The 26,208-nt window shown below is 34.5% G+C and overlaps 2 protein-coding genes across 7 annotated transcripts in view; one reads left to right on the top strand and one right to left on the bottom strand.

The window, feature by feature from the left end:
- Positions 1-26,208, top strand: part of WASHC4 (WASH complex subunit 4) — an 81,187-nt gene that overhangs the window by 35,286 nt on the left and 19,693 nt on the right. Inside the window, exons 25-35 of one of the 4 annotated variants that reach the window (XR_009543546.1) lie at positions 1,765-1,899; positions 3,797-3,905; positions 7,674-7,740; positions 8,248-8,334; positions 10,264-10,411; positions 12,744-12,840; positions 13,427-13,623; positions 13,965-14,064; positions 16,008-16,083; positions 16,422-16,578; positions 17,315-18,285. Coding sequence is in view for 3 of the 4 variants with exons in the window: in XM_060166565.1 (XP_060022548.1) it covers positions 1,765-1,899; positions 3,797-3,905; positions 7,674-7,740; positions 8,248-8,334; positions 10,264-10,411; positions 12,744-12,840; positions 13,427-13,623; positions 13,965-14,064; positions 16,008-16,075 (1,008 nt within the window). In the remaining variant the exon portion in view is untranslated. Of the gene's footprint in view, positions 1-1,764; positions 1,900-3,796; positions 3,906-7,673; positions 7,741-8,247; positions 8,335-10,263; positions 10,412-12,743; positions 12,841-13,426; positions 13,624-13,964; positions 14,065-16,007; positions 16,084-16,421; positions 18,286-26,208 lie in introns of those variants that run through there. The other 3 variants (XM_060166565.1, XM_060166564.1, XM_060166566.1) reach the window with 3 other exon arrangements.
- APPL2 (adaptor protein, phosphotyrosine interacting with PH domain and leucine zipper 2) overlaps positions 24,773-26,208 on the bottom strand; it is a 53,160-nt gene continuing 51,724 nt past the window's right edge. For all 3 annotated transcript variants that reach the window (XM_060166567.1, XM_060166569.1, XM_060166568.1), the window contains one exon: positions 24,773-25,908. In XM_060166567.1, the coding sequence (XP_060022550.1) occupies positions 25,774-25,908 (135 nt within the window). In that variant the 3' untranslated portion in view covers positions 24,773-25,773. The remainder of the gene's footprint in view (positions 25,909-26,208) is intronic.

The raw sequence follows: 26,208 nt of genomic DNA, 5'->3' as shown, positions 1-26,208 counted from the left end.
TCGGGAGTAAGGGAATAGGGAGAAGTTACATGACTGGAAAGTTACATAGGGACCATTTTAGTGTAGTGGGGAAGCCATTGAAGTCTTTGAGCTGATAAGTAATGTGATTGGAGCTCTGTTAGTGGTTATCAATAGAGGAAGGGGCCATAGGTAGTCAGAGTTTCAAATTTAAAACAAGGAGTTATCCATGTAGAGATGTCTGAGCCTTTCAGGATGAATAAACTCTGAACCTTTAAGGATCAAACTCTTCTTTGACCTCATCTGTCAAACACTCATTCATGTAACAGATATAATTATGCTCATATTTTATGTGTCTCAGGCACTGTGCTGGGCACTGGGATAAGAAAAACAGACATTTCCTGCTGTCATAGTAATTGTACTCTAGCAGGAAAAACAGTTGTTAATCAGTTAACCACACTAATGAATGTAAATTCCTGATGTCTGGTGATGATGAGGTGAGCATAGAAGAAATAAGAGTTACCTGGCAGAGTTACCCACTCTTAAGAATGGAAAGGGTATGGGCTTCCCTGGTGGCGCAGTGCTTAAGAATCTGCCTGCCAGTGCAGGAGACACGGGTTCGAGCCCTGGTCTGGGAAGATCCCACATGCCGCGGAGCAACTAAGCCCGTGCACCACAACTACTGAAGCCCGTGCACCACAACTAGTGAAGCCCATGCGCCATAGAGCCTGTGCTCTGCAACAAGAGAAGCCACCACAATGAGAAGCCTGCGCACCACAACGAAGCATAGCCCCCGTTCACTGCAACTAGAGAGAGCCCGTGCAGCAACAAAGACCCAGCGCAGCCATGAATGAATAAATAAATAAGTGTATGGAAAAAAAGGAATGGAAAGGGTAAAGAAGAGACTACTTCTAAGACTACTGCTGCTGAGGAGATCAAGAAAAAGCAATGTTTAAGCCACAAGAAAAGTTCTGAGAAAGCACGCATTTATATAACTGGGTGATGAAGACTGTTACAAAGGGCATACATGTGCAAAAATAATTAGTAATATTTGAGGGTGGTGGGGATGGAAATTAGTACAAGGCTTTCATCTATAGGTCAGAATTAATCTTGTTATTTTGACTTTAATCTCAGCTCCAATCCTACTTCTTTCAGTGTTTTCTGAGTCTAGGTCAGGGCCTTTTAACCCATTCTCAGAACACCTATACTTCTCATTTTAGAAATTATTGCAGTTGAGATATAATAGTTTATTTAACATATACTTGTCTTAAAATGCCTGTCCTGCTAGAATATACACTTCATGATGATGACCATGTCTAGCATGAGAGCAGGTACATTGCCTTGTACATAAGAGGTGCTCAAAATATTTATGGATAAATAATTGAATGTTTACTCTCTTCCTTCAGGAAAGGTCTCTTGCACCATGTTTCTTACTTTAGTATCGTTTTAGACATGTAGATTAGTAATAAGTAATCTTATGAATGGTGGAACATAGAAGCTTCTGAGTGTGGTTTATGACTTGAAAACTAGAGCGTCAAATCTGGTTTATGATTCTCACTATAGCTCTTAGTCTTATTATGAAAGTATTTTCCATTTTTTTGATTGGTTTTTTCCTTTTGTGTCATAAAAATATTTAAGGGGAGCTTTTAGAAAGCTCTGTAAACTTGGGCAAAAAAAACTTCATTTATTTAAATAATTCAGGTCCAACATGAATTAGACTTTATAAATAGATTATTTTATTCAGTAATATTGATTTGAAATTAATTTTCATAACATTCTCCAATTTTTGAAATTTTAATTTTATAGGTTAATTTCACCTACCAGTTTTTGAAAAAGAAGTTCTATATATTTAGCCAATTTATGTATGATGAACATATCAAATCCAGATTGATTAAAGATATTCGGTTTTTCAGGGAAATCAAGGACCAAAATGATCATAAGGTATTTTTACATCTTCTTTTTAAGGTAGTTTGATTTAACTGTTGAGTATATAAGCATACCTTATATTACTGTGCTCTGCTTTATTGTGCTTCTCAGATACTGCCTTTCTTACAAATTGGTTTGTGGCAAACCTGTGTTTTCAGATGATGGTTAGCATTTTTTAGTAATAAAGTATTTTTAAATTAAGGCATGTAAATTTTTTTACACATAATGGTATTGCACACTTAATAGACTGCAGTGCAATGTAAACATAACTTTTATATGCACTGGGAAACCAAAAAATTCATGTTACTTTATTGCGATATTTGCTTCGTTGTGGTGGTCTTGAACCAAACCTGCAGTATCTCCAAGGTTTGCCTGTATGGCAAATGTTTATGCTAAAATTCATTTTGGGTTTTTTTCTCTTGGGTTGTTTTTTTCTTATTTTTCACATAACGTCTCCTTGATTTGGCTTCCTATTTTCTATATTTTCCCTTGCAATTTCTTACTCTTTGCATTCACTGTAAACAAAAGTGTAAGGAAAAATTAAATGATCAATGTAGTCAGGTGTTACCTTTCTTTCTTTTAAAATAATACACAAGCAGAACATACTCATTTTGAAACATTTAGGCAATATAGAGTGCATAAACTAAATCTCCTCCTTCATTTCTCTTTCCTTCCAGTTCCATTTTCTGGAGGCAGTTGCTATTAACAGTGTCATGTGATGCCCTCCAGATGTCTGTGTGATAAACATGTATTTGTGCATTACAAAACTGCTTTTTTTTCTTAACAAAAATGGACTAAAACTAAACATACTGTTTTGCGGTGTGCTTATCACATGTCAGTACTTATAGGTGTACCTCATTCTTTTAAAGAGTTGATAGTAAAGATGTATACTGTAACTCCTTTAACCTTCTCCTACTGAGTGGATATTTAGTTTTTTCTGGTTTTTCTGTGTTACAAATGGTGCTACACATAACATCTTTGAACATTTATCTGTGTGTTCAAATATTTTTGAAAGATTACTTGAAGAGGAAAAGGGCAAAGAATATGAGTATTTAAAATTCTGATACATATTGCCAAGTACTCTAAAAATACTGTACCAACTGACAGTCCCATCTATAATTTATAAGAATGTCATTTTCCCTTCACCCTCAGGGCTAAGTTTTCCCATAGTGAAATGAAGAATTGCAAGTGGTAACAGTACAGAGGCATATAGCCATGTGGATGGAGAACCAACAGGCTTAGGTGGATCTTAACGTTTGATGTGCCGCATCCAGAACTGTCTTAAGCATCACCTAGTTCCAGCCCTTTTATACACTAGTTTAGTTCTTTTCAGTGTCAGAGCGGCAAAATATTACTTTCTGGTGAAATAATTATTAAAATTACAGATTACAGTTATCAGTACAAAATTATATTCACTTATCTTTATTGGAACAGAAGTTACTAGTGTTTAGAGAAATAAATAATACTGTTGTTGGATAAGTATTGTTTCCATTTTTTATTAATATAAAATGAGTAATTTTCTAAATCTTTTAATGGGCTAAGACTTGAAAAATTATAAATCCCTGATACTTCTCAGGCCATGGAAACTTGGTCACACATTTCTGAACAAATGTTTCTAGGAGGAATTGATTTCTTTTATCTATCTGACAGAGTTGTTGGGTCTAGGGAGACAAATAATGTTGGTGGAAAACCTAAAGTTGGTGGCATTAATAATTATTCTCCTTATTTAATTTGTATTGACCTTGAATATTGGTAGTTTTTGTGCTATAAATTTTTTGTCATTAGACTTCAGTGACTTTTTTTAAGCACAATGGAAATACAAAATTAGAAAGGACAGTGGTATTGTCATGGTAGGCATTTTATGTTTTAGGGGTCTTTGTTAATAATGGTAGTCTTCAAATTATCTCTCTAGTATCCTTTTGAAAGAGCAGAAAAATTCAATCGAGGCATCAGAAAACTTGGAATAACCCCAGAGGGACAAAGCTACCTTGATCAGTTCAGGCAGCTCATCAGCCAGATTGGTAAGTTATTGTAAAAGTGTTGTTGGGAAATAAAGTGCAAATCCCAAGAATCTATTGCATATATTAAGTATCTCATACGAATAAACTTCAGTATGTGAGTGCCTGAGTTCAGCGTTATTCCACTAATAATTTCCTTTTCTTACCAAAAGTTTTTCAAGTATGATTAGACTGTTGGTGCATAATAATTAAGAGATTGTGGATTAATTTAAATAAATGAAATATTTATAAATAAAATAATATAAATATTTTTGTGGATAAGCTCTTTAGTTAAATTAAAAATATAATAACTAACTCATCTCAAAGGCCATACTCATGGTAAATAGTCAACTGGTAACTATTTATTGGGTACCTACTCTGTTCAAGGCACTGTTTTAGACTTTTAAAAGTTAAGCCTAAATGCAAAGGTGTAAAATGTTTATGTGAAAAGTTAACTAATAATTTTTCTATGCTACATCATTTCATATTTACATATAATTTCTTGAGTTGTCCTTCTGCTTACAAGTAGAACTTGTCTTCTGAAATGTGTAATACTATATTTAAAAACAAGAACTGCATTTAAAAATAATCCTAGATTAAAAAAACTTTATGCTTACTAGAGCTTTTCACATGTATTATCTCTATTAATATCCACACAGTAACCCTTGAGATTGGCACGTAGTCATGTTTTTAAAGATGAAAAAAGAGAAACACAAGAGAGATAAGTGGTGTTGCTGGGCGTTTTTTGGCTCCAAGTCCAAAGGTGTTTTGTATTCTTCACAGTTGCAGACACCAAGCAGTTAGTAAATTCTTACTGACTATAATTTGGTAAAATTGTGCCTCCTGAGATTCATTCATTCATTTATCAAACATTTATAAAGGCTCTGTTATACCAGATATTTTTCTAGATGCTGAGAATACAAATAGCCTTTGTTCTAAGGGGCTTTAAGTTTACTAGTGGGAAGGGTGTTATAAGCATTTAGTTAGGTAGTAAAGTCAGCACTAGCTTAAGTTTTATAAATTAATTGGTTTACATATTAGGCCTTTCTATTTTGTATTAGTACAAGAACTTAGAGAATTTTACCTTAGTAAATTTTTAGTTTTAAACAGTTTAATAATGAAGTATTTTCAAATAAGTACTTTTTTATTCATAGTAATATTTGATGACATATTAGATTGTAAACGCTTGGAGCAATAGTTTTTAACCCTTTCTGAGAATCTGATGAAAACTCTGGATTGATTTTTGTTTTTCCCAGAACAGTGCCCATATGCACGTTCACGTATATTTTTGAGTATAGTATACTGGAGTTCAGATGCTCAAAGTCAGAGTCCATGGGCCTCAAATTAAGAGCTGTTTTTCTGGAGCAGTGTTGCTTAAAACTTCACTTAATTCATACACCAGTATGAGTTTTTTCCCCCATGTGAATACTGCCTGTAGTAGTATTTATTTCATGTTTTTATATTTTTTAAAAGTATAATTTTGTACTATGAAATTATCATTAAATCGTGAGCTTAATATGCCAGTCATTTTTCCCCAATACACATCAAAATACACATTTTCCCCCAATACACAAAAAATAACGACACCTCTGTTGCCACTAGCATGTATTCCGCAGTTGGCGCATATTATCCTTTTTACTTTGTTCCAGCATTTTATTCTTTATTCTCTTCTTAGGAAATATAAATTCTTTACCTCTGCCTATGAAAAATTGTAATGTGCTTTTGAGTCTCTTCACTCTCTTGAGAAAAGGAGTGAGGAATCTCGGAGCTGGGGAGCAAAGTGAGAAGTCCTTTTGTCTAAGTCCTTCTTTGCCTGCTGAAATAATTGACAACCATTAACATTTATTGAGCATTTATTTACTATGTGCCAAGGCTGTTCTGAGTGCTTTATATGTTCTAATACATGTAAAACTCACAATGTTATGAAGTAAATGTTATTTCCATTCATTCATTCCACAGGCTTATTGAGGACAACACAATGTTCCTAGGTGCTGGTGATGCCTATGACAATAAACAAAGTCTTCGCCCCTTTAGAGCTTAATTTAACAGATGTGGAGACTAAGACACAAAGTTTATAACTTGACCTAGGTTTTACAGCTATAAAGTACAGAGTCCATATTTGAACCCAACTAGTCTGGCTTCAGAGGTTTGCTCTTAACTGCTACTCTCTATTTGCATCTCACTAGCACATTTGATCAGTCAGATGCCAGTTTGACAATTTGGAGGAAAACAGTCACACTAGATACTTGATTTTTCTAAGATGCATGAAGAAACATTTTAACATCATCTCTTATATTGAGATAAGCCTTAAAATAGATTCAGTAATACTACTTGAGGGTTTTAAAAGGTATCAGATGAGATTATGTATGTAAAGTACATATTACTGTAATATATGGTTGTGAAATGTTAACAGCTTCTTACCTTTTTGTCTATTCTTTCTCCCAAGTAATTTCATTTCATTTGAGGAGGAAATGTTGGCTCTAGGGATAGAGCAGTGAAGAAAACAAAAGCTGTATCATGGATCTTGCATTCTAGTGGGATGAGACACAAAGAGATATATAATGTATCAATGATAGGTGCTGAGTAAGCAGATGTAGTGGGGCTGGGCAGTGCTATTTAGTGATATTCAGGGAAAGCTCTAAGGAGGTGACATATGGGCAGGAACCTAAATAACGTGAAGGAATAAGCCATGTGTATGCATAGCTAGGAAAAGAGTATACCAGAAAGAGGCAAAAATGCCTGAGTCTGCTTGGCATTTTTGGGAAATAGTCAGGGGCTGGAATGGAGTTAGTGAAGACCTGAATGGTAGGGCATGGTATCAGAACAGCAGCAAGGGGCAAGATCATACAAGGCTATGATGACCATGTTAGGAATTTGGATTTTATTCTGAGATGGAGAGCTATTGTAGAGTTTTCAGAAAAGGAATGAAGTGCTCCAACTTAGTTTTAAAAGAACCACCAGCCGTTATGTAAAGGAAACATTGTGAGGGGTGGGACGCTAAAGGTGGAAGTAGAGAGATCAGGAGGCCATTGCATAGTGCATTTCTAGGCAGGAGATGGTGCTGGTTTGGAATAGGGTGATAGCTGTGAAGGTGGTGAAAACTGGTTGGATTCTGGCTACATTTTGAAGGTAGAGCCAACATAATTTGCCCATTGATTAGATATAAAGTGTGAGAGAAGGGAAAGAGTCAGGGATGACTTCAGCGCATTTGGCCTGAGCTACTGGAAGGATAGAATTGTCAGTTTCTAAGGTAGAAAATATAATTGGGGGTGAAGATCTTGAGTCTGAGTTGAACTTACTAAATTAAAATTTCTCTTAGACATGTAGGTGTAGGCATTGGATAAAAAAGCCTAGAGGAGTAGCCCAGGTTGGAGATATTAGTTTGGGAGGCATCAAATAAGGATTTCTGAATATCACTTCCATCTGTGTGTGTGTATGAGAGAGAGAGAGAGACACAAACACATACTTAATGTGAGTGAAGAAATTATTGATATAGTAATATATTAAAGTGATTTTTTAAAATGTAGTCAGCATTTAATGACTTTACAAGTGAAAATTACATTTATTTTAAAAATATTTAATATAGATGTATATATGTACCTTTATATTTTAAGTGCACAAATATGTAAGTTTTATTTTTATGGAGCAAAAACTGAAGTGTAAAATACAGCAAAATCTCTTGCTACTTAGGAGTGGAAACCTTGTAATTGCTATAAATAACTGTATTCCTGATTATTAGAACTTAGAGTTATTTGTATAAACATCTGATTTTTTTTGTGTGTGGTTTTTAAGGTAATGCTATGGGCTATGTACGGATGATAAGATCTGGTGGGCTTCATTGTAGCAGCAATGCCATTAGGTATGGATGCAAACATATTTTTGCCTTGTTTATGCCATTTAGAAATTTTATGTCATTTAAATATGTTTTTTTTATAAGTAATATTGTAGAGAGGGTTTTTTTCTTTTTTGTTGATACATTTTGAGGTCAAATATGGGAGAAAATCCTTAGTTGTACTAGTTAAATTTTTTCTCAAATTTTAAGACTACAGCAGACCGTTGAAAAGCTTTATTTAGTTAACTTATAACTTATAAATAAAGCTTATAGTTAACTTAAAGTTATAATTTCTTTTATTGTTACAGTTTGTGAATGGTTCTATAGATTACATGATTTTTAAGGATAATTTGATTATTCATATATCTAAAATTCAATTGTGGAACTAAAGTGGTTATATTAATAATATAACTGAAATGCAAAATTCTTTCCAAAGATACAGTTGAAAAATTTAGAGTCTTACAGTACTGCTTTCATATCTGTGTCAGTTGCACATATTTAACTTAATAAATTCCTTCCCAAATTCTTATGTAGATTTGTACCTGATCTTGAAGATATTGTAAATTTTGAAGAACTAGTAAAAGAAGAAGGTCTTGCAGAAGAAACATTAAAAGCAGCTAGGTAATCTAATTTTGGAATAATTTAAATTTGGAGATTTGAAAAGTATATGTTCATTTAAATGTTAAAGACAAGACTAGAGGGTAATATATAAACTTATATGTCAGTGTTTTTACTATGCAAGTAATGGTCTCAGTTTATGAAATACAATTTTTTCAAGACTACAGTATTCTGATGCCTTTCCAACTTCCCTAAAAGGAATCTTCTAGACCATGGGTTTCTAATACATGTGACTGTTGAACACCTGACACGTGGCTAGTCCGAATTGAAATGTGCTACAGTGTAAAGTTCATAACTGATTTTGACGATTTAGTGTTTAAAAAAGAATGCCAAATATCTCATTAATAAAATTCATTTCACTTATTTCTTTTTACTCTTTTTAAATATTTCTATTTGCCAACTAGTATTTCTAGAATACTAGTCCTTCCTTTCATGTAATCTGTAGCAGCAGTGTCCAGTACAGTAGTCACTACCACATGTAGCTATTGAATACTGGAAATAGGGCTGATGGGACTAGGGAACTGAATTAAAATTTTTATTTCATTTAAATTTAAATAGCTAATGACTATCTTATTGGACAGTGCAGATCTACAGACTTGAGTAAATGGTGATTTTGGAAAACAATTTAAAACTTGAGAGAGGCATGCAGAATTGTTAAGAAAGTCTTTAGAAAACTAAGTTATAGTATTAATAATCGTAACACTTATTGAGTCAGGCATGAAAGAGCACCCCTGGGCAAAGTGGAGACAATTTGAATATCAAAAAGAATAATGGTAGAAATTGCTTGTAATACATTGAATTTAAAAAAGAAACCGTGAGTATAGTGATAATAAGAAAAGTTGGAGAAGCAGAGGGAAAGTTCCTTTTTACAGTGCTAGCCAGCTAGTAAATACAGAAGGGATGAGAAAATTTAGGAAAAAAAACAGTTTTGCAACCATCACTGTAATACTTGAAATGAGACAAATCGTCAGTGGGTTCTCAAACATTTTTGGAGAACAGAGTATTCATTCACTATGAAAAAATTATCTCAGAAATTATTAATCACAAAGGGAAAAAACATCTTCACAATGCAGAGACTGATGTATTCCACCTTAACCAAGTGATCAAACTTAGCATCACCAGTAAGTAACAGGACATGCTGACATTATAGGGCCCCCTGATGTAATGTAATGGCAAGTACCTATTTTGTATTCTCGCCCAAAATATTTACTCATCAAGTGAAGGAAAGTTCATGGCAGGTGAAGGCATGGAGTTATGAGGTTATGATAATGAATTGATTATCTAAGTGGACATTAAGTCTTCCAGAATGATGAGGAGAACTGGAGTAGGTCTCATAGTCCAAGATAAACACATGTAGAGCAGTGGTTAAAACTGTTACAGATGCCTGCTTTCAGGAGGGGGTAGTTGGATATAGTTGGATCATGAGTCTCAAAGGAGAGATTTCTAAGACTGTCTAGTGGTGGGGGAATAATAATTTGAAAGTGGTAATAGCTATACAGAAGGGATGTAGGAGAAAAAGCAGTTAATGTTTCTGAAGGTTGAGTGGGAAGCTAAGTTCTTCAAAAGGAGATGGGTTTCAGTTGAGGTAAGGAGGTATAGAAGAAGTGTTAGTGAAGAGATTTAAGATGAAAACGAACTTATTCACAATGAAATGGAATTCTACAGGGCTCATTGTGAGAAGAAGAAATAGAAAATTCTATAAAGTTCCAAGAGGCCCTACATATTCTGTTTTAGGGACTAAGTTAATTAAATCATTGATTAGCCTCTGTCCATAAAAAAATGAGTTCATTCTGAGCCCCAAGGAAGTTTACTTAGAGATGTCTTACATTTTACATTTTTGAGTGCTCTCATGTAAACTAATGAGAAGTGGATTTTAAAAGCCACATCTTCTTTTGAGAAAGGAACCAAGTAAATAATTTTTTTGCATTTTAGGCATTTGGATTCCGTCCTCAGTGATCACACACGAAATTCTGCCGAAGGCACAGAGTATTTCAAAATGCTTGTGGATGTTTTTGCTCCAGAATTTCGAAGGCCGAAGAACATACATCTCCGAAATTTCTATATCATTGTTCCACCTCTGGTGAGTATTTTTAGTACCCAAAATGAATTTTTTGAAAAAGAATAAATAGATCCAGTTTTTATTACAGCAGGAAATGCAAACAGACTATATTGTTGACTTTCTGGTTGTAGATAAAACTAAATGTGGTCTCAGTGAATGCGGCCTAGAATTTTTACTTATTAGCTATGTAGAATGAGACTTATTCATAGTTCAGATAGATTCTTATTTGTTCCTAACAGCCAGAGAAATCCTAGTGTGATTTAAATTACTTGAGCATACACTATTTTATACACACACACACACACACACACACACACACACACACACACACACACACACACACACACACACACACACACATATATAATCTTTGGGCTGAATTATACCATATAGTCATTTTAAGTGATTAGTGTAGACTGTTACAATATGAAGTATTTCTTAAAAGCATACTATTTGAGGACAACTTCTTTCTTTTTGGTAGTAAATATGAACATCTAAGCTAAAATTTTAGTGCTTTCTTGTTGTAGTATATGGTATGTTTTGCTCTAATTCTGTAGTTGGCATCTTAAAAATAGCTCAAGTTAACCAAAATCGCAATATAAAAACAATTGTCACAGTGGGGAAAATGGAGTTAAGAGATGAGAGAGGTATACATAGCAATAAGAGTTATTTTTCTATAAAGGTTTCTATAACAAAGCTCTTTCTTAAAAAATTTGTAAATGGATAGCTCTAAAATCTAAATATCACTGAGCAGACCTAGCTTTTGATTACATCTAACTTTGATCTAGTTATAACTTTTCACGTTGCTGCCTGAATTAACACATATGTTCTAACATATTTGAACCATTATTATCCATTGAAAGCAGCTGATGGTCTATGGACAGCTTTTTTCTTCACGCATTTTCCTTTCTACTGTTTTTTTTTATACGTTAATTGTTAATGCTCTCTTATAATAATTGTTATGTAGCAAAAATGTCCACAGTTATCTGATAGGCATTATCTTTTCATCTTCAGATATGAATAGAAGTGTCAGATTGGAGGCGAGTCTGTCTTAGTTATACTTTGATAATAGTGTAGTTAACTCATGGTGAGTTCTCACCATCTTTCTTTAATTTGAAGTCATGGTAAACAGCAATGGCAAACCGTTGTGGGATTGAGGAAGAGTCTAGTTTTACAGAGCTGCTGTCAGATTTCAGTTAGTGATGGAGAAAACAAGAGGGATTACGAACACTACAAAGAAGAGAAGTATAGGACACTATTCTTGTGTCCTTGAGTTTATAATCTAATTCCAGAAAGAAGACAAACATAAATGAGATATCTAAAGATTTAAGTAACAGTTGACAAAGATTTTATAAAATGTCATTAATTGCCAAGTAAGTTTTACAGGCAAAATAAGTGGAACTTGATAATCTCGTTTACAGTGTAGGCTATTATAGTACTTACCACACTGTACCATAATTATTTTTAAACAGGTCTCTCTATATCCCAGTGCTGTGCTATCCTTTTGTAGCCCCTAATGGCTACTTAAATGTAAATTAGTTAAAAATTTATGAAGAAATTCAGTTCAGTTCCTAAGTTTTACCATACACATTTCAAGTGCACAGTGGCCATATGTGGCTGGTGGCTTACTGTATCGGACAGTGTAGATGCACAGCATTTCTGTCATTGCCAGGAGTGCTGCTCTGTAGAGTGTGAACTCTTTGGTGGTATTCATTTTTTTTATTGTAATTATTTAATAATGCCTGGTATTATTATTAAGTTTCAGTAAATATTTGTTGAATAAATGCTATGATTAGATAAGGTATTTCAGAGGAGCTAAACTTTTAGGGAAGTGCTATTTTTGGGGGGAATTTGTTTATCCAAATGACTACTAAGCCTTTTAAACTGAGACTATGGTAAGAACTACTATTGTAAAATGAATTGGGTGGGCAGAAGTAAGGACTGCCATGCTTAAGAGTGCTTAAGCTTTTAAGTAAAGCAGTCCTACTTTTCTGACTACAACCTTGATTTAGAGTATGACTTTAGGCAAGTTACTAAACCACTCAAGTCTCAGTGCCTTCATTTGTTAGATGTGCATAATATTTTAGAATGAACCATACACAAAGCGCTGTGCTTGGGTTAAGTGGTGATTGAGGGAGTGCTCATATTTAAAGGACTTGGAAAGAAGAGCCATGAAGAGATACTTACACAGATTATGACCTCACCAAGAGGCTATTTATACGAGGGAAATGTTTCAAATCAAAAGGACAGGAGCTTAGAAGAGATCCTGTTTATAATTTTTGAAATGTCTGTTTTAGGAACTGAAGATTTTTTAGCACAATTCTTTCTCTAATATGTTGTTATATCTTTTTAGACCCTCAACTTCGTAGAGCATTCCATTAGTTGCAAGGAGAAATTGAATAAAAAAAATAAAATTGGAGCTGCCTTTACTGATGATGGCTTTGCCATGGGTAAGCTTAGTGGAATTGTTTTCTCATGAATTTTATGTTTACCTTACAATGGATTTTTCAGAATGTTTGCTTGAGAATAGAGCTGTGTGCTCTTTGTAGATTTGTTTTTCATGAGCAGTGTTTACTGTATTTTTTGGCTGGGTCATCTGACTGACCATTATTTATACTGTTGTTCATGCTCCTTTGGTATTGCTAATCACTTAGAGTGGTTGGACCTAATTATTTAGGCTTTGTTTTTGTTGTGGTTTTATTTACAGTTTGAGCATCTTGTATTTAGTTTCCTGTAGCTTCCTAGTTGTTGTCTATTCAGCAGTGGAAGTTTTTCCCCACCTTTACAGCCATATGTTATCTCCAGGTGATTTTCATAGCCATGTTATTTCTTCTTGATTGGCCTTTTTTTTAGTTCTTTATATGTTTTTAAGGAGGAATTAAGCCATGTTGCTAAACTTATTCATTTGTGCTGTAAAATGTAATTTGAAAGAGGATTAATTGAAAATGGTTAGCTTAATTTTAGGAATTATTGGTGGAGTAGAATATAACTTGTCTACACATTGTAATTTCGTTTTGGCTTTGCTGGTGACTCTAGGTGTGGCTTATATTCTGAAGCTTTTGGATCAGTACCAGGAATTTGACTCACTTCACTGGTTCCAGTCTGTTAGAGAGAAGTACCTGAAGGAGATAAGAGCAGTTGCTAAGCAACAGAATGTGCAGTCAACTAGTCAGGATGAAAAACTACTACAAACCATGAATCTCACTCAGAAGCGACTGGATGTTTATCTACAGGTAGACGAGAGTAACAGTCAGATCTGCTTTGACTTTTTTTTTTTTTTTGCTTTGACTTTTTAATATCCATTACTTGATCACTGAAGAAACATAAATCATATTGAAACTCCCATTTTAACAAGTGAGATGAATAGTGGTCATAAGAGTATATTTTTAAATGAATGGTATTTGGAAGCCATTTGACTCATATCTTAAAAAATGGGTGGATTACACAGTTCAGTTTCTGTATTTGCGATTTGCACTCACTAGAGCTTTTTAGAAATAATGAGATATTAAATATAAATTTGATGTTTTACTAAAGTATTTTCAGCTTTTATTTCTAATTTTTTTAATTTACTTAGGAATTTGAATTGCTCTGTTTCTCGCTGAGCAGTGCAAGAATTTTCTTCAGAGCTGACAAGACTGCAGCTGAAGAAAACCAAGAAAAGAAAGAGAAAGAAGGTCAGTGAGTGGCTTAAATTTGGAAAGACCAATAAATCTGTCTTTAGTAGTAGACACGAATACCCCATTTTATCTAGTCAGACTTTTATTTTTGAAAAATAATATAGACCTAGAAATGTCTTTTTAAAGAAGTAAAGCCTAAGGGGATCATTTGTGAAACTGAAAAGAAATTTAACATAGATTATGCATTTCATTCTGAGATAACTCTTTATTCAGTTCATCTCTTAATTAAAAAAAATTTACCAAGTTTAGGGTTTTTTCTTTCACCCTTCAACTGTATCAGATAAGAAGGAACAAATTAGAGGAGGAGACTAAATGTTGGCTTAAGTCAGAGCTGCTGATGACTAGACACTGACTGAATGTATGGGACAGGTGATTAAGGAGACATAAAATAGTCAGGGCCATTTTAGTGTCACAGTAATAGCCTCCTGTGCTCCTCCATAGCCATGCCTTGGAGAATTAGAGAGCAGTAGAGCCATAATAGCTGATAGTCATTAAGGAGAGGATTCTGTCCGTTATATTCTTTGTGGGTGTAAATCGTTCAGCATTTCATACTTAAGGGACCCTCATGGTACATTTCTCTCAAATTTGAAATTTAGCAACAATTGTCTTCCCTGAAGAATGGATATTTCCTTTTTTCTGTTATGGAAATTATGTAACTTAGGTTTCCTCTTTGGAAGCTTAAAACTAGGTACAGCAACATGACAGGTTTCATGTTTGCTCTTTTTCCTTTTTCTTACTTGTATTTCACAAATCAAGAATAAAAGATACTTCATAAAACGTGATGTTTTTATTAATCTTATTTTGCCAGTTAGATTTTAAAATAAATGTTTTTCACACTGAATAGAGGTGATTCATTTGGGTAGACCACTTATATCAGTTACCCTATTCCCTGTTGATAATGTTCCATCAGTATTACTTATTAGCATGTGCAGGCATTTTTGGAATCTAGACTGAATAATAATTGTGTTCTTGAAGAATGACTGCCGGCTGTTACCTGGAAGATACTAAATATTTATTAAATAAAAAAATATGTGTTATGTTTGGGTTCATTTAAAAATAATATTTAGCAAAGCCATCTGGAAGAATTTGAGTCAGTATAATCTAAATTGTGAAGAAACTGAGTTATTGCTTACGTTCTGCTCAGGCCTTTCATGATGCCAGAACCTTGTCTCCAGCCTAGGTAACTGGGAATATTCTGCAGGTGGATTGGCCATTTACTTTAAGGCCTAAAGCATTAAGACAAAACAGACATTTCAGTCTCAGTGGAGCTCCTTGCTTTGGACTGCTGTTCTTAAGGAGCTTTCTAGGGTTTTGGGTAGTGTATGTCACCCACGTGCCTGATGCTGGGTGGTGGTTCTGTTTTAGGACTCTATTTTAGCTAAAGTTTGCTCAGAGATGTTGTCAAAGTTGCTGAAAACATTAGTTTTTGTCTGTTAATGAAATATATATATATATATATATATATATATGACATTTTTCACAAAAGGCAGAAATTCATTTTATCACAGTCATAATAAAAACTGCATTTAAAAATAAATTATAAATACAGTTGGAAAGTTATTCATTCTGGACAATTTTATATGTGAATTTGTAACCATGTTTCTATCAATAATAGCACTACAATTTCTTGGCCCAGCTGGGGGAAGGTGCAGTGTGAAACCCACCTCAGATGCAGTTTTGCTCTCTCACAATTCTCTACCACTATTACAAACCAGTCAAAACAATTACATTTGCAATATTTAGCCTAGATTTCTAAAAAATTAAGGTAAATAAACTACATATAATTTGTGATATTAGAGAAACATTTGGTGGATGTAGCATTTTCTTAATTTGAAATTTAGCAGTATAGTCCTTAATTTTTTTTTTAGTCCTTCTTATTTACTTAATTCACTTTTTAAAATGAACATAAATATGTCCATTATTTTCACTCATGCTTCCAGAAGAGACTAAAACAAGCAACGGAGACCTGTCCGACAGCACTGTGTCTGCAGATCCTGTTGTCAAATGATACTGATGGTATGCGTTGCCCCTATGAAATCATCAGAATTGTATATGAAATGGATGTTAATAAGCTAATAACCAAGTGTTTCCTGGGTCACATCTCTGGGAAATATTTAGATGCTGCAACTCTCTAAGGCAGTGCTCTAAAGTTAAGTCCATTCTTCTTCTGAAGGCTCTACTTTTCAAAGGTTGAGAATGAGATTTTAAAATCAGATTTTTGTCTGGACTTTGGCTAGATGTGCCTGGGAACAGTTATTTGAAGTGAAGTTTTAGAAGGGTTAACTTAAATTCCTAAACTGCCACCTCAGACCTCTTGTAATCTACATGAATGTTTATAATTTGTATTTGTATAGGTCTTTGATCCATATTTGTCTCAGTCATTGGAAATTCAGTGCATATACTATGTACAGCCAGTAATGTTTAAACAAAAGGAATTGAGCTGAAATTCATGAAGCATACATATCAATATTCTTATAAAAGGGATATATGAAGATGGTTTTGATACTAGAGGTGAGGCATAAGTGTTATGTACCCTTTTTGTACAGTGTGAACTGATTCATTGTTAATTTCATGTGGCTCACTAGAGCTGCTGCTGTCTGTGGTGAGATATTTTATAACTAGTTTACATTGCTTTGAGAACATTTAACCTCCAAAAACTGCTTTAAATTTAAGATTTACTTAATAATCAAGGGGGAAGAAAATACAGATAAAGCCATAGAGTCCTGCTTGAAGCTTTACTTTTGGCTGAAGGCATTATGTATGATAGCAGAGAAAATTGAATGAATTCTTATTTCTACATCCAAACTCAGGTTTCTTCTACATTAGGTTGAACTGAAGTCTTGATGATGGTTTGGGCAGACTTTTTCTTTAAACCAAGTATAATCTAAGAAATCAGATTAAGCACTGTGCAGGCTTTTAAAAAATCACCACTGTGAGAATAAAGTTCTAATAAACTAAACCACTTGCTGATTTAAAAGGTACAGAAAGATTTTGAGTAAATTTAGTTCCTGGCAAGCTATTAGCTTTATTTTTGTAAAGATTATATCAGTTAAATGGTTAATCATGGCCTATAATCTTTTAATATAATACAGTGATACCTTTACAGTGAAAACAAAAAAGTTTAAAACTTTATGTGTAATACTAACATCATTTTAGGAAATACTTGATTTTTCCATTGCACTTGCCTATTAAGCATTTCTTTGGGTAAATCCTGCAAGTAATTCTAACATTGTTGTTTGATTTCCAGCTTTTGGAACGGGTGTACAATGCCCTGTCTGTATTCATTGATCACGGTCAGGGTAACTTTCCCAGCTCAAGATAACACTTTCACTGTTAAAATTCAGAAGAAACAGAATAGGTAGGAAGTGTTTTTTGTTTATTATGTAAACATGATTTACAGAGTTATGTACAATGGATGGATTAAAGGCATTTAATATTTGTAATATGTACTAACTGTAGAAATGGCCCTAAAGCATGCTGCATAATTAATAATTTATATTTTCATTATTGTAAATGTTTATATTAATGATCTTGCATTTGATTGTATCAAATTGGTCACCATTTCATAGCAACAGTATTGTTTTTTCTGTTTTTCTTCTCTAACTTCCCTAAAATCATCTCCTTTAATAGAGATAGAAATTCTAAATAGAAGAGAATCAGATGTCTCTGTCATTACCCCACACATGTCAGTTATTTTATCAATACTAGATAGAGTTCACATGCTGACTGCATGGATACCTACAATTGAGAAAAATGTGACAGATTATTATTTTGCCTTTAGTTCAAAATAATGTCACTGCAGTCTGGATGAGGTATAATAAGTTTACTTATTTGAAATAAAATCTCTGAAAAGATTAAGCATATTTAAATGCTGTTAAAAGTGCAGAGCAACAGGGCTTGAGTGTTTTACACCTAAGTTGATGTACACATTTAGATGACAGTTTTCCTTGCTGATGTATTGTTAATATTCTCATTTTTTTCAGACATACTGCAGTTTAAAAATCAGTGTGAGCATTTGTTGTAAACTCACAGAAAACTTAATGTTCAAATTCTCAGGAATTAAGGACTAACCATAACATTGTCAGTTCTAATTAAATTTTATAAAAGATGGCAAGTTTGTTATCTCCGTTAAGTGGGGCTTTCCTCTTCCCCAGTTCTAAGAGAATACAATATGCATTGATATAATAGAACATTAATAAATATAATTTCAAAAATTTACTTCCTCTGGATGTTTATGTTCAAAATTGAATGTCTTAACCCCAGTAGTTCTTATATTGATCTTTTTGGAGTTCCTTTTATCTAATAGTGTGTGGAATCTCTTTAAAAAAATACTTGCGTGCACATAGGCAAAATTTCAAGTATAAAACTGGTACTGGCTCCTCTTTGTGTATCCCAGGTGGACTTTTGTTTTCTTTCCTTTTTATATTCTTAATCTTTCTATTGCTTGCTATTTTCAAATAAAAGAACCCACATGAATGTTTAATTTTAAATCTTAATCCTGGGAAGGGATCATTAGTTTGCAATGCTGTAGTGCCATTTGCGGTCATGACTTGAACTGAAACAGTCGTAATAAAGGAAAGCCTTTTAAATACTGTGCTGGAGAAAAATGTTCTTGCTCAGAAAGTCTGATTGCTGCTCCTTCTGAGGAGAAAAGTTTGTAAGGTTGTGGGAAAGATGAGACAATACCATCACATACATTGTCACGTTACTCTTTTCTGATGGATTGGCCAAATGTAAAAGGTAGACTTTAACCAATTTTAATAATTTTAGTTCTTCTTCCAGCTTAAGGTGCAGAAGTTTCAGACTGATGGTATACCTTTTCTTAAGAGAGACTTAATGCTACAGTTTTTTGTTTTTAGATGTTAGGAACAATTTAACAGGTTGTCAAAGACTTCAGTTTTAAAAAAGGAATCCAGAATAAGTGGGTCTATAGAGATTACATGAAGTCATAGGACTGTGCAGTGAACTCAGAGATGGTGACAGCAAAAGGAGAGTTTGGTTTATACGAGAAGTTCTTATATACTGTATGAAAGGTCGATTTGGACAAGTATATGGATATTTCCCTCTATTGTAATAGTTTGGTTCTTCTTTACCACCTAGTTTACCGGATAGCGCCGGTTGTTCCTATGAGTGGAGACATACTCAGGAAAGTAGATGAAATTTATCTCCCAATCAGTGCAGATCTGATGTCGTAATTCTGGGACCACCTTTAAGGACTGTACATTCTGTAGTGCAGGTAAGATCTGTGTGTATTGACACATTCTTTGGTAGTGCCCTCATTGTTACTAACGTGAGGGAAAAAAAGTTAGCACTTCTGTACCCGGAAGCACCAACTATATAAAATTAGTATTACAGTAATCATTTCAGAATGTGTACAAAAGGTAATAAGGCATTAAAGATGCACTTTTAAGTTGATGTGATTACTGAATATCAGAATAATCTTCAAAGATTAATGTATTGAGAGAAGCATTTGGAGATCGCTTTGTCTCTGGTTTTCTCTGTGTGCTAGTAATATAGCACATAGTGGTTAGAAGTGTAGATTTTGGAGCCAGACTGATTTGAATCCTGATTTGCTGCTTACAAGATTACTTAACCTTTCTGTGCTTCATTTCCTCAGGCATAAAATGTAATAATATAGCTCACAGGTTGTTTGAGGATTTAATTTGTATAAAGTACTTTATTAGGAAACTACTATAAATATTGGCTATTATTATGATTGCTCTTACAAGCAGAAATACACTTGGCATATAATTATTAGCTGTTGAAAAGTTTGAAGATAAACTGCCTGTATTTGAGTTGGTCTCATAAAAACTATTTCTTTTTAAATGGCTCAGCTAAGTGTTGACAATGTAAGGCAGGTCCTGCTCTTCCCTAATGGTAGTTCTGACAGGTGGCTAAACAACCAAAGGCAATGCTGGGAAATGAAAATTGGTGAGGCTAGCTTATTTATCCCAGGGATGCAAGGATTCTTCAATATATGCAAATCAGTCAATGTGATACACCATATTAACAAACTGAAGGAATAAAAACCATATGATCATCTCAATAGATGCAGAAAAAGCTTTTGACAAAATTCAATACCCATTTATGATAAAAACTCTCCAGAAAATGGGCAAAGAGGGAACCTAAACATAATAAAGGCCGTATATGACAAACCCACAGCAAGCGTAATATTCAGTGGTGAAAAACTGGAAGCATGTCCACTAAGATCAGGAACAAGACAAGGATGTCCACTTTCACCATTCTTATTCAACATAGGTTTGGAAGTCCCCTAGCCACAGCAATCAGAAGAAAAAAATAAAAGGAATACAAATTGGAAAAGAAGAACTGTCACTGTTTGCAGATGACATGATACCATACATAGACAATCCTAAAGATGCCACCTGAAAACTACTAGAACTAATCAATGAATTTGGTAAAGTTGCAGGATACAAAATTAATGCACAGAAATCTGGCATTCCTATACACCAACAACGAAAAATCAGAAAGAGAAATTAAGGAAACACTCCCATTTACCATTGCAACAAAAAGAATAAAATACCTAGGAATAAACCTGCCTAAGGAGGCAAAAGACTTGTACTCAGAAAACTATAAAACGCTGATGAAAGAAATCAAAGATGACATAAACAGATGGAGAAATATACCATGTTCTTGGATTGGAAGAATCAATATTGTGAAAATGACTATACTACCCAAAGCAATCTACAGATTCAGTGCAACCCCTATCAAACTACCAATGGCATTCTTCACAGAATTAGAACAAAAAAATTTCCAATTCGTATGGAAACACGAAAGACACCCCAAATAGCCAGAGCAATCTTGTGAAAGAAAAACGGAGTTGGAGGAATCAGGCTCCCTGACTTCAAACTATACCACAAAGCTACAGTAATCAAGACAGCATGGTACTGACACAAAAACAGAAATATAGATCAATGGTACAGGATAGAAAGCCCAGAGATAAACCCACACACGTATGGGCACCTAATTTACAACAAAGGAGGCAAGAACATACAATGGAGAAAAAACTGAGTCTTCAATAAGTGGTGCTGGGAAAACTGGACCAGCTACATGTAAAAGAATGAAATTAGAACACTCCCTAACACCATACACAAAAATAAATTCCAAATGGATTAAAGACTTAAATATAAGACCAGACACTATAAAACTCTTAATTAGAGGAAAGCATAGGAAGAACACTCTTTGACATAAATCACAGCAGCGAGATCTTTTTTGATCCACCTCCTAGAGTAATGGAAATAAAAACAAAAATAAACAAATGGGACTTAGTTAAACTTAAAATCTTTTGCACAGCAAAAGAAACCATAAACAAGACAAAAACACAACCCTCAGAATGGGAGGAAATGTTTGCAAATGAAACAATAGACAAAGGATTAATCTCCAAAATATACAAACAGCTCATGGAGCTCAATATCAAAAAAACAAAAAATCCAGTTAAAAAACAGGCAGAGGACCTAAATAGACATTTCACCAAGGAAGACACAAAGATGGCCAAGAGGCACATGAAAAGATGCTCAACATCACTTATTACTAGTGAAATGCAAATCAAAACTACCATGAGGTATTACCTCATGTCGGTCGGAATGGCCATTATCAAAAAATCTAGAAACAATAAATGCTGGAAAGGGTGTGGTGAAAAGGGAACCCTCCTGCACTGTTGGTGGGAATGTAAATTGATACAGCCACTTTGGAAAACAGTATGGAGGTTCCTTATAAAAACTAGAAATAGAACTACCATATGACCCAGCAGTCCCACTACTGGGCATACACCCTGAGAAAACCATAACTGAAAAAGAGTCACGTACCACAATGTCCGTGCAGCACTATTTACAATAGCCAGGACATGGAAATGACCTAAATGTCCACCAACAGATGAATGGATAAAGAAGATGTGGCACATATATACAATGGAATATTACTCAGCCATAAAAAGAAACGAAATTATTTGTAGTGAGGTGGATGGACCTAGAGTCTATACAGAGTGAAGTCAGTCAGAAAGAGAAAAACAAATACCGTATGCTAACACATATATATGGAATCTAAAAAAAAAAGGCTCTGATGAACCTAGGGGCAGGACAGGAATAAAGGGGTAGACGTAGAGAATGGACTTGAGGACATGGGGAGTGGGAAGGGGAAGCTGGGGCGAAGTGAGAGGGTAGCACTGACATACATACACTACCAAATGTAAAATGAATGGCTAGCGGGAAGCTGGTGCATAGCAGAGGGAGATCAGCTCCGTGCTTTGTGATGACCTAGAGGGGTGGGATAGGGAGGGTGGGAGGGAGGGAGGCTCGAGGGAGGAGATATGGGGACGTGTGTGCATATGGCTGATTTCGCTTTGTTGTGCAACAGAAACTAACAGTATTGTGAAGCAATTATACTCCAATAAAGAAAGATCTATTAAAAATAAAATGCATGCTTAAGTCTTCAAAAAAAAAATCTCATTTTCCACCCTCCCACCTTTCATTTACATGGCACTTATTTTCAGAGGGCCTTAATGTGCATTAACACACATTTCAGTTAAGTTGAAAGTCACCCACTCTTTCTAAACTTAAAAATTTTATTTAAAAACATGATGCATGTACAAGAGTATATAATATGTATGTACTGTTTAGTGAATGAAAATAGAATGCTTGTGTAGACACCAGGTAGGTTAAGAGCTTATTGCTACCACCTTAGGTGCTCCCATCATTCCTCCTCAGGTCTCGGCTCCCCTTTCTACTGCAGAGGAAACCACAGTGCACTGGGCTTTTCTTGGGGGTTACAACCATCTATATTTTTAAAAACAATATGATGGTGGTTTGCATGTTTTTGTAAAGTTACTATAAATGTATTGACTTCTTTAATTCATTGTCATTTTTTTAAATTCATCAGTGTTGATGCATATATAGTTTATTTAGCTTTATTTCCCTCATATTGTGTTACATGAATACACAGGTATTTAGTCTGTAGGTAAGATTTGGGTTATTTCCAAATTTGGAATACTATGAATAGTGCTGCTGTAATCGTAATTGTACATGTCTCTGGGTACGTGTGTTGAGTTTCTGCAGTGTGTGTCACAAGTGAATCTCCTAGGTGGTAGGGCCAGGTGTACCTGCAAGGTCGTTGGAGAGAATGCAAAACTGTGCTCCCATCCCAGCGGTAGGTGAGGTTATTCCTCATTGTTCCATCCCTACCAGCAGCTTAATTTCTGCAGTCTGTAGTCAGTATCTGTGTGGTTTTAATTTGCATTTCCTTGATTTTTATGATTGAACGTATTTCTGTTTAAGAGCCTTTTTTATTCTATAAAATGCCTTCATGACTTCTATTTTTCTTTCAATTTCTTTTTCTTACTAATTGTAGGAATATTTTGTATATTCTGGATACTAATTTTTGTTGGTCATATGTGCTTGCTGAATATGCTCAGTTAATTTTGTGTTTTCATTCTGTGTTTTTTTGTGAAGTTAGTTTTAACGTATTGGATTTCAGTCTTTTGGTTTTTCATGATTTGCAGGCTTTGTGGCTTAGTTAAGCCACAGTTTTGTTTTTTTTGGTAATACAGTCGATTTACAATATTGTGCTAGTTTCAGGTGTACAGCAAAGTGATTCATTTATATATATCAATTTTTTTCAAATTATTTTCCATTATAGGTTATTACAAGGTATTGAATATAGTTCCCTGTGCTATACAGTAAATCCTTGCTTATCTATTTTACATATAGTAGTTATATATATATATACTAGTATTTGTTATTCCCATATTCCTAATTTGTCTACCCCACCCCGCCTTCCCCTTTGGTAAAGTTTGTTTTCTTGTCTTAGTCTTTTTCTGTTTATAGATTTATTTATTTTTTAGATTCCACATATAAGTGATACCATATGATATTTGTCTTTCTCTGACTGACTTCACTAAGTATAATATTGTCTGGGTCCATCCATGTTGCTGCAAATGCCAATATTTCGTTCTTTTTTATGTCCGAATAATATTCCACTGTGTGTGTGTATTTATATATATGCACACCACATCTTTCTAAGCCAGTTGTCTGTTGATGGCACCTGGGTTGTTTCCATGTCTTGGCTATTGAAAATAGTGCTGGCTGCATGTATCTTCTAAAATTAGTTTCCATCTTTTCCAGATATATACCCAGGAGTGGGATTGCTGGATCATATGGTAGCTCTGTTTAGTCTTTTTGTTTTCCATAGGCCACACATTATTAAAATTTTTTTAATTAAAAAAACTGATTGTAGTTTCTAACAATGTTGTTCTCCTCCCATCCTGAACAATCCTAAGCAAGAAATCAGGGGACTGTGGCTCTTGAAGCCTGTCAGAACTTACTGATCTACTATGATTACGATATAGAAATTTATAAGATATTAGTTAACACCGAACTGATGATTTTATGGTGTATAATTTCATACTGTTTTGACTAGCTCACTGTGTCTCTGACAGTGCACACATTATAGAAGTGGATTCCTTTAACCTAATTTTGAGTTGCAAAAGTTATTAATCCACCATTTTAAGAGCAGCACCTTTTAAAAACTTGGCATTGAGATCACGTTATTCCACTCATGTTGCATAGTACATCCCCTCTGCTGTGATTTCATTATGATGTCCTGGTTTTCTTTTGGGAATTAACTGTTAAAGGTACAGAACCAACTTTAGTTTTTTTTCAGGGATGTTCTAGAAAATAACCACAGAAAGCAAAAGAAACAGAAAGATAGTTTTTATTTGCTAGCTTTTATTGCTAGGTTAATTTATTACAAAGAAAGTGATATTACTGTTGAACTTCGTTATAATTAAACATACTGTACCAATTAAAGATCATTATACTTGTTTCCTAGTGGGCTGGGATGCCTGGAACCGTCTATGTCAGGATGGAAATTGGAACTTTTATACCAAGCCCCATGGCCAGCTGTGCTTCAAGTGAGTTTTAAAGTTAATTGATCCCTTCTTTAAGGGGGGTCTGGCTCAGAAGAAACAGGAATTGGTAGAGCTGCACCCTGTCCATGGTGATCCACCCCTAAAAACAGTATCTAAAGGACCATGAACTTCTGAATGCTGGTTCATTAAGGTTCCACTGTAAAACTAAACATCTTTTGTGGTACTCATCTGCTTGTCTTTTTATTGCATGATGTTTGGACAGTTACCAAAACTAGACCTGCATTTCTGCTAGTGCTTGAGCCTCAAAGCACAGGGCTCATCACCTAACTGCACAAATTAATGCTGTTAGGTCCAATTATGAGACAAACTTGATTATAAATATACAATTTTCAGAATGACAGGCACTTAAAGCTCATTAAGTAAAATACAAAAATAGATTATATTAATAGGAAATATTTAGTGTTTATCAAATTATAAATCTAGGCTTTTACCATTTTTTGAAAAGATACTGGAAACTGAAAAGAGATGACACTGAAATAAAGTGAACAATGCATTTTTCTCATAGCTTTCATTCTGAGCGCTGAACAATGCAATCTAAGAAAAGGACTTACCACAAAGCACCTAAAATAACATTTGTAGATGGGTATGTTGTTAACCATTTCTTACTGTTTCCCTCCCAAGTCTCAGTATCAAGGCATCAATAGTACGTTCCACAAGCAGCTGTCAGCATTCTGAAACCAAGTGGTGTGCCTGTATCAGAGAAGTTGAAAACCCTTAAGGAGGTAGCTCTCCTTCCTGGGTGCTCTTCACCCAAAGGCGCAAGAAGGTTATGCTTCAGATTCTGCGCCTCTATTTTCACTTGGACTTCCATCATTGTCATCTGGTTGATCGTTTAACAGTACATATTTTCCATCATTGGTTAGTGGTATGGACAGCATTAATTGAGCCAATGCTTCTGGATCCTGAAGTTACGGGAGTTTAAGAAGGAGAAAAGAAAATGCTTAAAATGCACTTAAAACCCCTTTGGCTTGGCTGTCATTATGTTCTGTAATCTAGCCTCATTCCTTCTGACTCGTCTATGTGCGCCTTCAGGTGGGTCTCCTTGAATCTCTAAAGAAACCCTCAGTTGAATTACTTCCTCCAGAAACTAGGCCAAGTTTCTACCTCTCAGCCAAAATATCATTACAGAGCCAACTCAGAATCATCTTTCTGGAAAGAGTCCAGAGAGGAACTTCCCTCACAACTTTGACCTTGTCTTTAAA

This window comes from Lagenorhynchus albirostris, chromosome 11 (assembly GCF_949774975.1).
Source record: "Lagenorhynchus albirostris chromosome 11, mLagAlb1.1, whole genome shotgun sequence".
Lineage (NCBI taxonomy): Eukaryota > Metazoa > Chordata > Mammalia > Artiodactyla > Delphinidae > Lagenorhynchus > Lagenorhynchus albirostris.
The sequence above is the reverse complement of the archived record's forward strand: the minus strand, read 5'-3'. Positions and strand labels throughout refer to the sequence as shown.